Raw genomic sequence first — 16024 nt, forward strand, 5'->3', positions numbered from 1 at the left:
AAAAGTTAAGTAACAAAAAAAAATTGGATCAGACATGACAACCAAAAGAAAACAAAAAAAGAATGTAACAGCTGAAAATTTTAAACTTTCCACTCTTTAGTGACTAACACGACATCTTGCTTTTAACTCAACAGATTTTAGAAATTATAAAATGGCTGAAAAAAATACACTGGAAACTTCCCCGTGAACCTATGAGTACTATATGCACTATTTAAGGCAAGCCAGTGTGCAGTTGCATCATTTCCACAACCATGAAATACTGCCTATTGGGAACTTGTAGGCCTGGGATGATGTCTTCCATCCATGGGAGTCACTGGGAGTTTTGCTGCCAGCATCAGTGGAGCCAGGTGTTTACCCCCAGGCACTATTCTAGTGCTGACATTGACTTGCTGTATTAGAGGTTTTAAGACTTGTAAATAACAGGGTAACTGATTGTTTCCAACATTTTTATAATTTGGAATAGAAAAAGAGATCTTGGAAAGTTCATTTTGTGAGCAAAATAGGCAGACCAGACAGGTGCAGTAAGGACACACTATTTCACTGTGCACACAGGTGCAATACAGTTGGCAGTGAGAGTTTACATTTGGTAAAGGTTTGTTTTGGCTACTGATGTTTTGTGATATTTTCTCCAGGAAGATCCAAAACTCATATTTGAAGCCTGAATCAGGGCAGAGGAATGGGCTGAAGAGCACCAACAGTTAGTTGCTTGCCCTGGAGAAACTTTCTGTTGATCATCATAACAATCAAAAGAAGTGTGTGTCATTGCCCTCAAAATTAGGTTGCCAAACAGTGGACTATGTAAACTGTGTGAATAAAAGGATGGAAACAGGGATCATTTTTTTCTGGATCAGAGTGCTGCCTCTGCTTCTACTAAATAATGACTTATCCCCTGAACAGCCCAGCTGAACTCAGTAGAAATAGTTCTGAAATATTTTGTCAACACATATTAATTGAAAAGCTCTGATCCCATTAAGTTGCAAAAGGAAACAATTTCTTGAAATAACACATTTTTGTACTAGAAAGAGTGCAGCTCTTTCAAGTATGATTATGCTGGTATAAGCACATGAAAAAATATGTGCCAGCCCAGTATAACACATGAAGTCTCTCTACTGGAAATTTCTGCTTGTTAGGGTGACTTAGAACATCTCAACCCTGCTCCTTGACCTGAATTGTTTAAAGCTGGCTCAGGTATTTCAGTAGTCTGCCTATCTGAAGGGCAGCTGATAAGTTACAAGCAAAGAAAATGTGTGGAGACTAGTTACAAGTAATGTCACTATAAGATTAAGGATCTGGTATTTGTCTACTTTTATACCAGTCCATGTGAAGGTATCTCATGATGAAAGTCAATTTTGATTACTTAAGAAAAAAAAATCATTACCTGATGGATAAGTGTTTTTAAGTGTACTATCTTTGTAAGAATCAAACTATATATTTTTTGGCACTACTGTTGCAGAAATGTGGATGTTCAACCAGTAACGGAAAGATCTGACAGCTTTGTCATTCCTCTGAGCTGTGTAGGAAGTGTTGGAAGAGGCTGTCAGCTAGCCAGGAGCTGGCAGATCTAAAGGTCTTTTGTGTTTCAGCAAACAAGCACTGTCAGACATAAAGAGAAGATGTGCATATAAAAAATGCACAACTTCCTATATCTGAGGAATGTTTACAATATTTACATCCTAGGTATAAGATCAGCCTGCATTAGTCCAAGCCAAAACTGCCAGCTGAAATAAACCAGTTCTGCTTCACCTTTCCTATGTGTTTGCATTTGTGGAGGCACGAACACCAAGGTCAGGGAACTGATTTCAATTTAAACCAATTTTTTTTCCTGCTGGATATATTTTTAAATATAGATCAGTTGCCAGCTCTGATTAAATAGCATCTTTACAAGGACTGAGGAGTTCTGGATTAGGGGAGAGATCAGGAGAAATTCTTTTGGTAGCAACATTGAATGAAACTGAGTATGTTGATGATATGACAGCCATTGCATTATCCATGCAATAAAGAGAAGATTCTGTAAATAATTATTTCAGCTAAGCAACAGCACAAAAATGATCAAATTAGTACTTCAAAGTAGAACTCTAGTAGATGTAATTTTCTTTGCTGAAACTCTTCAATTACTGTTCAACAACACAAGGTACAGCTAAGCAGTAGCAAAAGCAGAAGTGACAGGACTCTGCTAAAATGATTGAACATGATAATATTAATGGTGTTTTCCAGCCTAATCAGTTCTGTGATTCTGAGTCTAAACAGTTCTATGAGCACCAATGCATAGGAAAGTGGAAACTTATAGGAAAGAAACTTACCAGCATTTTACTGCTGACAAAAAAAAAAAAAAAAAAAAAAAAAAAAGAAAAAAAACAGTTGAGATTAAAGGCATAGACCCTTGTCTTTGCTGACTTTTATTTTTGCCATCTCCTTTTCCAAACCAGAATTTCACACAGAGTATGTGTATTTTGCAGTGAACTATTTTGGGAGTACTCAGTGTATATATATCTACAACACCTGCTACATTATATCACACAAATTGGCATTGTGCAGAGATCCTGAGGTGTGAAATTGGAGCAGCCATAGCATCATCCTGCTGTACCTGGGATAATTAGTCTCTCTGAGTGTACCTAAGGTGGTAATGTATCGTCCAGCTCTGGACCCAGCTCACTCATCTGTACCTTGGGGACCTTTGCACTGTGCAATGTAGGAGATGTATTTCCTGCCCTGCATGCACAGATCTGTTGTGCATAGATCTCCAGATACTCATGCTTACACCATCAGTGTTGAAATGTGTTTATCGTAGATTTTCTCAAAGCTCTTTGGGTTTAAATTCTTCAAATCCGTGCTGTGGAATTGCGTTCAGGCAAATTAAAATGCAAAAAATAAATTAGTTACACTGTATCTTGTTACAAATGAAATCAGGCTAATCATGATTAATTTTCACCCTCAGCAGGCTCACAGAAGTTATCTTGGGTCTTTTGGTGAAGATGAGTTTTAAAATTGGTTTGTGTAACATGTAATCTGTGCTGTACATAATTTATGTTTAGATATTCAGACCAATTCACTAGTGGTGAGCCATAACAGTTAATTTAGAAATTTGCACTTTATAACTTCTGGGTAATATTTTGAAAAGGATTATATCTTTGTTTACACTCAGATAGATTTTGAATTATTTTCTGCTGTAGACATGATGTAGGATGTCAACAGACAAACTATGCTGTGGTTTTTGTACATTTTCTCCTCTCATATAAATAACACTAATTCAGAAACAGCCTCATTGAAACCAGAAGAATGAAATTATAGACAGGGAATTAGAAGAAAATTGGACCCCCACTTTCTAAAATGTATGAATGTGTCCAGTCATTCAGGAGAAGGGGAAAAAAAACAAAAATAATAACTAAAACAAAAGGTTGAGGTTTTTTTTTTTTCATTAATGTAGCAAATAGTTGTAAAAATAACCAACATCTGGAGTGGCAGAAAATATTCTGAAACCAAGGGTTTCTTTGTCCCAGACTTGGTCACATCTAATAAATATCTCTTGTCAATTTAACTGTGCTATTCTTCATCAGTACTTGATAAACAAACAAATAATGAAAAATACAATAAACATGCTGGCAGTTGTCTTCATACATTACAATAAAAACCGATATTATTTTCCTGTTGTATATTGTTTCAGTATTTAAACAAGATTAATGATGTATGCAGTACTCATATAATCTGTTTGAACTAGTGCAGCAGAAACAAGCAGTAATTCACGAAGTAAAAATGTACTAATACAATCTGTGGGCATGGGTGGAAGAGGAATTCCATCAGTCCTCTTTCAACTGCCTCTGCTGTCTTCTGTGTTATAAAATATTCCTTTAGCTATTTAAGTTTTTTAATATGTGAGTTAATTACAGCAAATGATTGACATGTTGGAATATTTTCATAAATTATCCTGGTAATTATGCCTTAGCAAACTGAGTCTTCAACCTCAAATGAACAGCCATGAAGCTTTGAAAGAAAATGGTTAATTTTATCTAGTGAGCATCATGAATTTAATAAAAAAAAAAAAAAAAAAACCAAACAAACAAAAAAAAGAAATAACAGAGAGCCAGGATCTTTTTACCTAAAATGATATGTCAGATACTTTTCAGATTAATTCAGCAGTGGGTGTGTTTGGTCTGATCTTTGATCTTTACTTTCTTTTTTTGACCCTGATTGTTTGCTCTGACCTGCTCCCTCTGCTGGAGTCTTGAATAAACTGAATGGCAAAATTGTTTCCTGAAAAGATTAATCATGCACATACTGTTTGCTTTACAAATGTTCTGCAGTCCAGATATAAGTAAGACTTTGATGGTTGTTTATATGGAAGAATTGCCTGTGTTCAAGAATAATGCATGGTGCTTAAATCACTGTGTTACAGACCTTCTGCAGTAATAAGCCAAATTTCGCTCTCTGTGACATCAGAGGAACTCAGTGACAGGTGTTGGGAGTGCAAAAGTCTGCCCAAAGCATTTTGTTACTTTGTGTTGAATCCAGATGTGACCTATCGGCCTGGCTTGCCAGGATCCGGTATTATATGGGCCAATACACAACAGCACAGAAGAGATATAGACAGAGCCCTCCTGACCCTAGTGGATTACCTTTGAGGTTTCCCTAAATTCAAGGTGCTTGATCTTACCATGTATATCTATTTGCAATTGTGATGGCTGGAACAAGCACCACTGGTGTGACTAGGAAAGGTGTGAGAGGGACAGAGGGAGTACTGTCCATTTACAGCATGAAACTCTCTGTGAGGTGTGCAGGCACACAGGCTCACTGCAGGTTCTGTTCTTATGTGACCACACATCATTTGCTTGTGGCAGGGCATGTTTTAATACAAAGGAGTTGGGTCCCTGGAAAGAGTGAGCTTCAATGTCAAGTAACAAAAATTTTCTGTAACAAATGTGTAACAAGTGATCCTCTTTTATCCTTACACCCTTTCTAATTAAACCTGTACCATGGGATCTGTTGCTCTTTAATTTGCTATTGTAAATAATATTACAGAGGGTAATGAGTTTTTAAATACTTAATAATAGCATTTGTCATTATCAATATGCAAAAGGGCAGAAATATCCATGCTATTGCCATTGGTTATATACCTTGAATACCTTGATAGCGACATTTCCTACTCTGTGTAATGTCTATAATGGCTCTCTCTACTGCTTGTTCCTACTAATGTACTACTTCTTGTAGAAGATGTTTCCAAATACAAAGATGTACTCTTCAAATGTGAATCATTTACTGGAAATTCATATCTTAATCAGAGTTTGCAATAGGATCCTTCAAAGAATCACAGATGAAGTTTAAGCTAGAAAAGAAGTACTATGGTTTAATTGTCAGAAAACACTTAAAATGCTTATTTATGCATGCTTATACTCTGCCCTGTGCTGCTCTGCATGGGTGTATTAAACATGCAAATACATGACTAGCAATTTTCATGTTGACTTTGAAAGATAATGTAATCTAGGAACATTAAAATGAAAATACTGTCTTTTTGCTTAGTCTGGTGACAGCTTATACATTGAACTTTGGTAAATTTGTGTAAATGCCATGATTGGACAGTGTAATCTAATGAAAACAGTGCTGGACAACTCATCATCAGTGTTGTTTTCTTCTGTGTTGTATAAACATCTGTTTGCCTGTGAACGTGTCACTTTGCATTAGGTGTCTTCCTTTCTGCAAAATTATGGTAATTATTATTCTATTTATTTATTGATATCCTCAAATGAAAACATCTATAGCAATTTATTTGTAAGAAACAGGAGCTTCTATTACTACAATTTTGGCAAATATGGAGATATTTTGTAGCATATGGAGATATTTTCCATACAGGAGGAAGCATTTTTATTAGTAGATGGCATGTAGTCAATAGCCAACACATTCTTCCATCGTACCGTGGATATTAGTTATATCCTGCCAGTACTAGAAACAAGAGTGCTCTGTTAAAAGGATAGGCAGAACAAGGAAATAGCAGATGTAGGATTCACCTGTTTTCATTATTTTGTTTTACTGCATGTAAGCTAGTGTCAAATTTTGCTCTAAATGAATTAAGGAAATTGTCTTAGTTTAGAAACTGTTCTCAGCTGGTAACTACAATGGACTACATTCAGTCTATTGACAATATTTTATGAGAGTGCTTTATCTTTCAAAGACTTCCATAAAAATAATTGTTAATACATCTTGGATAAGGCAAGCTTAGAAGAATTAAAATTAATAATAAGTCTTGATTTTTTTTTTTTAATCAAACAGGTTTAAACTGTTTAAATAAATTGGCTACAAAAATAATTATCTTTAATATTGGATTATTGTATTAGACCTGGAATGGATAGACAACTTTATACTATTCAATATAATAGACATTTAGCCTAGTAGAAGTTTAGCATGTATCGCTAAGTATACTTTTGTTGTCCTTTAAAAGACATAAATATAATGTGAAAAACCAATCGTCCATGATGAATAGTCACTGAACATCTCTTGTAATAACAGTTAATAAAAGGTTAGTAATGTGGCCTGCAGACTCATCTATTATATGTTAAGAAGTAGTTCACTTAACTTGTTTTACTGGCTTTCTGGAATTCATTGTGAACTACTCACTTTTAAGATGGTAGCTGGATGTTTTTTCAGTGTGTTTATTTACGGACAATAAAAATGGGGGAAACAAAGACCTGTCATATTTGCCCTCTTGGATGCTGTTTTGCAAATGCTCAGAATTTGCTCATCCACTCACCCAGAAAGAAAACAGGCAAATGCATGTGCAGTTTTCAGTATTTTCTGGTCTTCAAAGATTTAATCAGAGCTAGGACTCCTTTAACAAGTCACCAGAGCCACTGCACGGTGATTGGTACAGACATATCATTATAGTGGGCTGTGTTGCCAAAGCAGTCACTAAAGCAAAGCTCCTTATCTTTTGAAAATATGAAAGTTTCATTTACCTGTATGCTGCTTTTGTAATCAGCAGCTGGAAACAGGCTGCAGGAATACTGATGGGAGAAGGGACAATGCATTCATCTCAATGTTCAAAATAACATATTGCCTTTTCAGTCTGATATGGCAGCTCATGGTGCTTTTCACCAAGGTGGGACTATGGCTGACTCTATTTGGAGCATTTGTAAATTTAGGGTATAATCTTACCATATTGCTCCTACTGTCATCAGTGGGATTTGTATGTGCTGTGATTCTGGGAGATGGAAGTACTTCTGTTACACCAAGTTATTTAAACGTTTTCAGTATTCAAATATTCCTAAGTTTTTCACCACTCTAGTTTGTAAGAGTCTACCAGTATTTGATACAAAATCAGAACCATTCTGCTGAGGATAGTTAAAGTTCCAGTACCTTGATTTTAATATTTTTAAGTATTACATTGCAAATGCTGATGTGCAAGCCAACTTTCATGCCCTTCTCTTTCCTAGAGAGAGCAAATTGCTAATTTTTACAGGCCAGCACTGAAAGGAGAAACCAGAAAACCCATTTGAAGGAAAGAAACCATCATATGTGCAGTATGTAAGACATGTCCTCTGCAATTGTTCTTGGTTTTCATCGTAATGATGTGTAACCCTAGAGTTTACCACCTAGCTGTTTCTGGCTGTTAGCTGTGCTTGATCTAGCTAATGGCTCTAAGTCTCATCCTAACCACATCTTCTTGGCAGGATGGTCCAAAATGCTAACAGACGAAAATGCTGAGAACCTTCTTTATTTGTCTCTAGAGCATTGTGAGGAATTTCTGTCCAGAAGCCCAAATTTTGCAGTGTTGTTCGCACAAGACGCAGTGACCGATTGCATTGCATTAACTCTTTTTGTTTGTCTCTGAACTTCTCTGAACATCCCCCCAGAAGTAACTTTGTGCCATGATACTTCTCTCCCTTAGTCATTCCAGTGAACAAAAATTTGATTAAATGCATCCATGGTAATTCTGAAACAAAAGAATATTCTGAATCTAAAAATTGTGAGCACAGACAAACTACTCCTTTGCCAGTGTAAGGGATGTGTGGTTTTTTAGGGAGAAATAATGTCACCTATTTAGCCAACTGGTACACCTGGAAGAAGTAGAGAGTTTTGATTTCTGTGACTGAAAGTTTCTCAGTTTTTCCAACTGTGTCCGCTAGCCTCATCAAATATATTGCCTCTCACTACCATAGTCTGCCTTATATTCTTAAACCATTACAGCTACAAGAATAGCACATTGCCAATATAGACTGTAATGTCCTGTGTATTAGTTGCTGGTATCTTAAATGCTACTTTAAAAAGAGATTATTGAGCAAGCTTGGGGAATAATTCCTGTTACCTCCACCATCCATGGAAATATTTAAAAGATACATAGATGTGGTACTTAGGGACTTGGCTTAGTGATAAACACATGGCAGTGCTGGGTTGTTTATTGGACTGGATGACCTGAAGGGTCTTTTCCAGTCTGAACAATTCCATGATTCTGTGAAATATTCATAGGTAATGTTTAGTACTTCAGTTGCACAAAAACACCTTTGTATGTTATGTCCCAAGAAAAGAATCATGTGGGGGGAAAAAAGTAACCAATCTAACAGAAGGAAATTATTTAACTGATAGGTTTAAAAATAGTTAGAAATTGCTGCAGTGTACACTGGGAAAAAGGAGAGGTTCTCCTCCATCATATGATGTGGTACACATACTTTACCACATGAGTGGAGTCCAAAATGGAGAATAGGACATAGCAGTTCACTGGTGAAACAAATCCACCTCTTGGGTCTAAAGATGTTATTAAGGAAAATGCAATTATTGTTGATTTTCTCCTTGGTCATCAAAGCACTTAATGAAAGCCACCTTCTCTTATTCTAATCCTCTTAAGATATTAGAGTCTGGGTAGACTGCTTATGACTGGTTTGTCATGGGGTCCTGTGGGTGATACAAGAAGACAAGTACTGTCTACTAGTAATAGAAGTTAATATGCTAGAAAAGCAGACTTCAGGTTTGTCTCATCAGCCAGAGCACTGGTTAATGCTGGTTTTGTAGAATGCCCTAAATACTTGTGTGTCTGAAAATGAATCATTCCCATCTTCCACCAGGGCTGATTTTTTAAGTCTAAAATGTGATTTGGCATGTTTTCAAAACCCATTAAGATATGTGTTGAAAATATTATAATCAAAATGATCTTGTTAAAATATTTGGTTTATCTTAATGTTCAGTAGTGTATAATTCACTACCTGGATGAGTTTTTCTTTTGCCAAATAAATTCATGGTTTTGTTCCTTTGCCAGAATAAATCCTTTGAGCCTTTATCAAAGTGAAAAGGCAATAACCAGCTAAACAGTTTGAAAGAATTAGGTGATAAAGTGTTACAGTAAAAAATGAATTTAATAAGTACACATTTCTCAAATTATACTTCGATTTTGAAGTGAATGCAGAAACCTTACTCAATATTATTTGATAATTGTTCTAAAGTATTAACACATTTCCTTTATTTTAAAATCTCTATGTGAAGTATGTTTTTAAATTATACATTTTAAAATTCACCAAAAGATCAAACATCTGAATTAACTATGCGACTAAAAGCATATATTCTCTAATGTGAAACAGACTGTGAGTAATAAGAACTAGATGGAGAAGGAATAGGATGCCTACCCACCAAAGTATAGATAACTTATTTACCTTGTAAGCTCTCAACAGCTGGAAGAAATAAAGTTATCTAAATAGTACCCAAAGTAGCTGGAAACTATAAGCGCTGCCACAAATGTGTAGATATGTTTTAGTAGTGGGGAGTTTTAAATTACTGTATAATGCTTGCATAAAGTATGCAGATTACTTCTAATTTTATTTCAAGAATCTACAGAAATTTTGATGCAGTTGTGTCAGTTGTATCTTCCACACAGGATTTTATTATGCAATTTGTTTACAGTCTTGGAGCTCAATGAAAAGCAATTATAATGATACTGTAGGGCATGGGGAAGACAGTGGAAAACAGTAAAAATGCAAGTAAAGAATCAAAGGGTATTACATTAAATTTAGTCTAAAATATAGCTTGAATGAGCTCTGACAAAGCTGATATTGCTGGTAGTTTCCTGTACCAGGAACTACCATGGAACCCCACCAGGAAGTGTGTTACAGAGCAGGATCACATTACACCCTTGTTTTATGGTTCATTTCACTTATTTAATGCAATTTGAGTACCTGTAACAAAAGAGAACTCAAAAAGGGAATGTTTATTATTTGAAAATATGTCATTTCTGTAAGTCAAGTTGGGTTTTGGGGACATCTGATGTGCCTGTGTGAGGCAAGGCAGAGCAGTATGACCATGCAACAGGCTGTAGACAAAAGCAAAGCGTTACCATATTAATGAAATTTTAAGGATGATGTAGATATTTGTATCTGTTTGCTTTTGCCTGTCTGATTTAGTAAACCAAGTATACTACAGCACTACGGCAACAAAAAGCATAGTAATTTTCCTTTACTACTCCAAGTACATTTTAATACAGTACGGTGGTTTATTAAAATTATGTCGACTGAAAGTGTTGTTTAATGTTCTAGCTGATTTATAGAGCATGATAAAACACTCTAAAATCTCTGGAAATGAGGCACATGCTACAGCCTGTATTGGTTTGACAAATCTGTGTTCATATGAAAAAGGAACGTTTAACGGGCTAAGTAGATAATGATTCATCAATTCTGTCAGAGGAACTAATTTTTATTAATGTAGTACTTAAAAATGTGTGGAATGAACAGCTGGATGCCACAGTTGTGGCATGCCATATTAAGTCTCTGTCTGTTTTCCCCTACAGTGATCTCAGTATGAACAACATTACTAAGCTGCCCTCAAACCCTGTGCACAATCTCCGCTTCCTGGAAGAGCTGTAAGTATCATTGTATCCTTGATGGGCCTAGTCAGCGCTGGGCACATTCCTGTGTTTGTCTCTCTTACTTACTGTGGGAACCAGATAAAACGATACAGGAAAGCTGTCAGCCTGACACTTTTGGCACATGCGGAAACACTTAGTTGAAAAAAAAACAATTGCTTGTGATTCTGGAAATGAACTTATAAAGGAGTTACCATGAGGCTACAACTTCTCTAAGCAGAGACAGAGCCAAACAAATTAAAATTTTTAAACAAGGACTGTTTAAAAGAGCTGGATTGCTTTTTGGAAATAGTTAAGCAGCAGGATATTAAAAGTTTGAATACTGGCTCATGTTTATTACAATCCCAAGTAAAGCTATAATCAAAACCAAAACCTGCTGCCTTGTTCTGCCAGTGTCAAGGACAATTGAGTCCATGTTTCATAGTATGGAGACTTCTTGTCCTAATCATTTTTAATTACTGTTTCCTTACTCTTAAACTTAGCATCCCTGAAGGCTGACTGTGGAGTGCAGAATCCTGCAAAAAGCTTAGTTACGCTATCTACTACGTCCACCACAGGGAAAAAGTGCATTGTGAAAACTAGCTGATCAAGCACAACATCAAAAGAGGAATGTTGGCTTGAAGTGATTGTGACTAATCAAAAGTGAAAAGTATTGTGCATTCATGAGACCTGGATTTGGCAGTGACTCTAGTTATAATGGCCCAGGCTTAAAACAAAATGTAGGTTTCTGAGTAGTGATGGAGACTCTTTAACTGATGCACCATAAATCTTGTGGAAAACAGCAGGTACCTGCATTTGCATGAGTACCTCTAAATATTGATTAAAAGCCTTTTATGAAATGTGGCTTTTAACCACATTTCATAAAACCTGCCTTTTTTACTACACTTAGCTGCTAACATGCCATAAAATCCATGTATGATGTGCAAAGTCATGGTGCTACCCTTCTTGCAAAGATATGGTCTGTTTTAAGCTATAAAATGTGTACAGTCCTCTGCAATTTAAGTGGGTATTGCACTGACAACTTTCAGTATCCCTGCTAACTCTCAATTGAATTTTGCCACCTGGTCTTTCCAGCCAGCATCTACCAAAAAAAGCCCCAAAAACAACAACCAACCAAACCAAACCAAACAAATTGAAACCATTTTGTATGCTAACTTCGGACAATACCCTATTTGCAAACAGGTTTTCCTTTCCTGTCTTGGTTTTATTACTCTCAGCACTTCTTTTTGGAAAGCTTTATTTCATTTTAGTCTGTCTCTCTTCCTTTACTTACTCCTTTTCTTTGGTTATCAATATCTGTCTTGCCATTAGTGCAACTTTCAAATAATGTAACAAACAGGAACATAACACAGAGGAATGTCACACAAGTGTTAACAATATTAAGTGCATATAGACTGAATCATGCCTAAAAGCCCCTGCTTGTGGAGTTCTTCATCATGTTCACATTTGCTTGTCCAATCTCCTGTCAACTGTAATAACTCTACAAAAACCTGTCAACCCAATTGCTTTCTGGCCATTAAAGGAAAGAATTTAAACAAAAGTTTGGGCTTTTCCTGGAAGGAGATTATAATACACCCAGGTTACCTTCACTCTTTCATTTTATGATTAAATCACAGAATCACAGAGTCAGTGGAGTTGGAAAAGACCTTTTTGATCATCAGGTCCAACCTATGACCTAACACCACCTTATCAATTGAACCATGGCACTGAGTGCCACATCCAGTATTTTTTAAACACCTCCAGAGATGGTGACTCCACCTCCCTGGGCAGCTAAATGGCCCAAATTGTAAAACTTAAGTCACTGCCTTAGAAACTGATCTGTGCTGTATATCATCTTCCTGATCAAGACCTTTGAAGTGTTCTTGCCTTCTCCTTTTGCTGGGCCTACCTTTTTCACTGGAAATATTAAATCTTTATTCTTATAAGCCTCTGCTCCAAATTAAGTAATTGCATCTTTCTTTGCTGGTAGTACCAGCAAGGTATTTATTTTTTTTTACTATGTTTTGTTCTACATATACATAATCAACTCTTCCATTTGTTTCACACCAGCCAATCACTTCTATTTCTCATTAGTTTAGTGCAGTTGCATGAAATCCTTCTAATTTGTATTCCCTTTTATAAAAAGCTTAAAAAACTAAAGCCTTGGAAGATGCAAGGCAACTGATGTGAGGCAACTTCTCATTGCGCTGAGAAATTGTTTGGTGTTCAGAAGCATGCAAGACAATTCAGCCTAGTATTATGTAGAAAAATCTATAGACATTGGGAAGGGAATTTTTGATTTTATTCAGTTTTGACATGGAGGAGAACAGCCATTGTAGTTCTCATGCTTTTTGAGCAGTGATTATACATTTGAAATTTTTTTTCCTATCCACATGATTTTTTTCTAGTTTACCTAAGAATTCTGTGTTTTGTTTGCGTGGGTCAGTTAAAAGGTACTCTTGAAAAACATAACTTAGCCCATAATTCAGATATTGTTAAAGTAAGATTTTATGAGACCTTTACTAAAGCAATGTTTCATAAAATTAAAATCTATCTTAGAAATGTCTATCTCATCTTTGAAGTACACAACAGCAGGAGCTTGAAATGCAGCTTTTAGGGTTTTTTAGTGTTGAAAAAAGTCCTACTAATCCCTTTATTAGAGATCTGATTCGAACATCTGTTAAAAGCTCATGACTGAACCACTGAATTTTAGCTTGGATGTGACATCCTTACTGCCTGGTTTGGCAATACTATTAAGTGATTATCCTGAAAGAACTGAGGTTTTGTTAAAACAGTTAAATTAATTTGATTCCAAAGCAGTGGCATATAAGACAGGTCTGTTTATCCAGTTCTGACCTTCCAGGCTGAATCTCATCCACTTTTGCAGCCAAGGTTAAGCACCTCTACATGCAGCATTCTTGCAAACCTGATGATCACAACTGGTACTTATTCTTAACCAAAGACTATTATCACCAAAGTAAAACATATTGAAAGTGTTTTTCGGGTGCATATTCCTCTGAAAATTTTAGAAAACATTGAAATACTTGAGACTTTCTAACTCTCAAAGTAATGAATTATGAGCAATCTTTTATTTGTGAAAATGATGGCCTTTCAGATTTAATTTTCTCTTAAAGCATATATGACAGAACTCCCACCAAGAAAGAAGTATGCTTCAGCTGCTTGATTATCAGCAAGTTGCTCTGCATGAACTTGTAAAACACTATTAAGTCAAATTCTTCATTATAAATTCTAAATAACTGCAGATATTTATCAGTCTGACTGAATCCAAAACTCACTCTCATGTGATTATTTCTAGACATATGTCATTATATAGAATGTGTAGAATGTCTGTTCTAATAGAGCAGTGAATTAGAGTAATGAAGGAAAAAAAGATTTTTTTAAAAATCTAAAAGGTGGGACTTAACAGTTTTAGAGGCAACTACATCTGAGTGCAGACCTGATATTTTGTGATTAGCTGCACTTCAAAGCAGTGCCTGAAACTATTTATTTTAGAAATTAATGTCTCAATGAAATGTGAGGAAGAAAGCCAGTAATAATTTAAAACTTTGAATCAGACCAAACTACAAAATCTCTCCAACTAGATATATATCCACATATAAATATATACGTATAAATATATGCACAGACACCCACACATACACATATATGAGGCTTTCATTTTAATTTTAAACACAGGAACATTCCACAGATAAGCAAAGCTTCAAGGGATATTTAGTAAATTAGCAACTTAAAATGGGCATTTTAGTAAAACCGAACAAAAGACTGTTGTATTACAATTACTTTACTACAGAGAAGGACAGTCCCAAATAACATCTTTCTACAAAATCAAGCAATAAAGTCACCCCAAATAATTTGCAATCTATATACAAGCCCAAGAATGTTTTCTGACACACATAGTTATTTTTAAATAATCTTGAAATCAAATAAATATACCTACAAACTTTGTAGATTGGTCTTGGCATTATTATAGTGATCTCCTAGGCAAATGTGCCTTTAAAAGTACAATTTACTCTAATACAGAAGTGCAAAATTGCAGATACAGTATGGAAGAGATGTATTATATGAATCTTACCATGATTTGTGTTGAAATCCCTTTACACTTCAAAGGGGTCAAAAAGCCACTGTATATGTGAAAATAAAGTCCTAAATTACCAGGCATGATCCATTATGATCTGGTGGTTTTTTCTTTTATTTCTCCCTCCCTTGCTCTTTCTTGCTGCAAAGTGGTTTTCAAAGGGTTAATGGGAATTAGGTGTTCTTTTCCCCTCTGACTCTGAGTTGTGGAACTAAGATCTCTGGTCATGTACATTTTTGAAGACTGAAAGCATTTGCTCTTGAGGTCCTGTACAGTCTTTAGTTTTGTACTGGTGTAGGCATATTGGGACTAGCATTGAAAACAAATTCTGTACTTTTAACTATAACGTAAGCTGGTAGAAAACACGAAAGTACTGCATCTGTAGTCTAAAACTTTTTTGAGAAAGTGGGGGAATCATGTAATTTACTTCAACAATCTTGGAATGTTATCATTAAATATTAAAATATTTCTTAAAGGTTAATCTGCATACATTAAAAAAACCCTAAGGCAAGAGTAAAAATGCTGGCAACTGACATGCAGACCTAAAATAAAAATAAAGTATCATCTAGTGGTCTCAAACTATCCACACATTCCAATGTCACTTCAATACCAGTTTTACAGTTCTTGAAGGGTTTAGTGGAGCTTGTCCTGGTGGAAAGTGGTTTGTGTCACCTCCATCAGATAAATTTTCAGATAAAGAACTGCCACTGCTAAATGACTTGTGATCCCCCAGATAATTTCAGAGCCGTGCACAATTTAACACCTAAGTTGTGAATTCAGCTTCTTCGTATAAATGGCAAATTTGGTTTCTTCACTTTATGTGTGCATCATGCAGATCAAACTCTGTCACTGTGGTCAATACATGGTGTCTGTCACCAGCCCAGCAAATGGACCATAGCACACTGTAAATTCTGTTGCTGCAACACAGATTTTGTTGATACCTGGGGACTGTGGTTTCCCAACTTTGCTTTAATATAGAGATGCACTCAAAGTCCTGACAGAGGGAAGTGCACCAGTTGTCTTGAAATACGTTGGTAAAACCAGTAAGGAGATGTTTACCTAGTTAATCAGTTGGAAACAAGGACAAGTTTTCTCCCCTAGTTTTTGCATGGACAATTTAG

General features: G+C 35.7%; 1 protein-coding gene across 4 annotated transcripts in view; it reads left to right on the forward strand.

Annotated features, from left to right (window-relative positions):
• Positions 1-16024, forward strand: part of LGR5 (leucine rich repeat containing G protein-coupled receptor 5) — a 91188-nt gene that overhangs the window by 26577 nt on the left and 48587 nt on the right. For all 4 annotated transcript variants that reach the window (XM_085569826.1, XM_085569825.1, XM_085569824.1 and 1 more), the window contains exon 2: positions 10754-10825. In XM_085569826.1, coding sequence (XP_085425952.1) covers positions 10754-10825 — 72 coding nt within the window. The remainder of the gene's footprint in view (positions 1-10753; positions 10826-16024) is intronic.

This window comes from Lonchura striata, chromosome 1A, assembly GCF_050655825.1.
Source record: "Lonchura striata isolate lonStrDom1 chromosome 1A, ASM5065582v1, whole genome shotgun sequence".
Classification (NCBI taxonomy): Eukaryota; Metazoa; Chordata; class Aves; order Passeriformes; family Estrildidae; genus Lonchura; species Lonchura striata.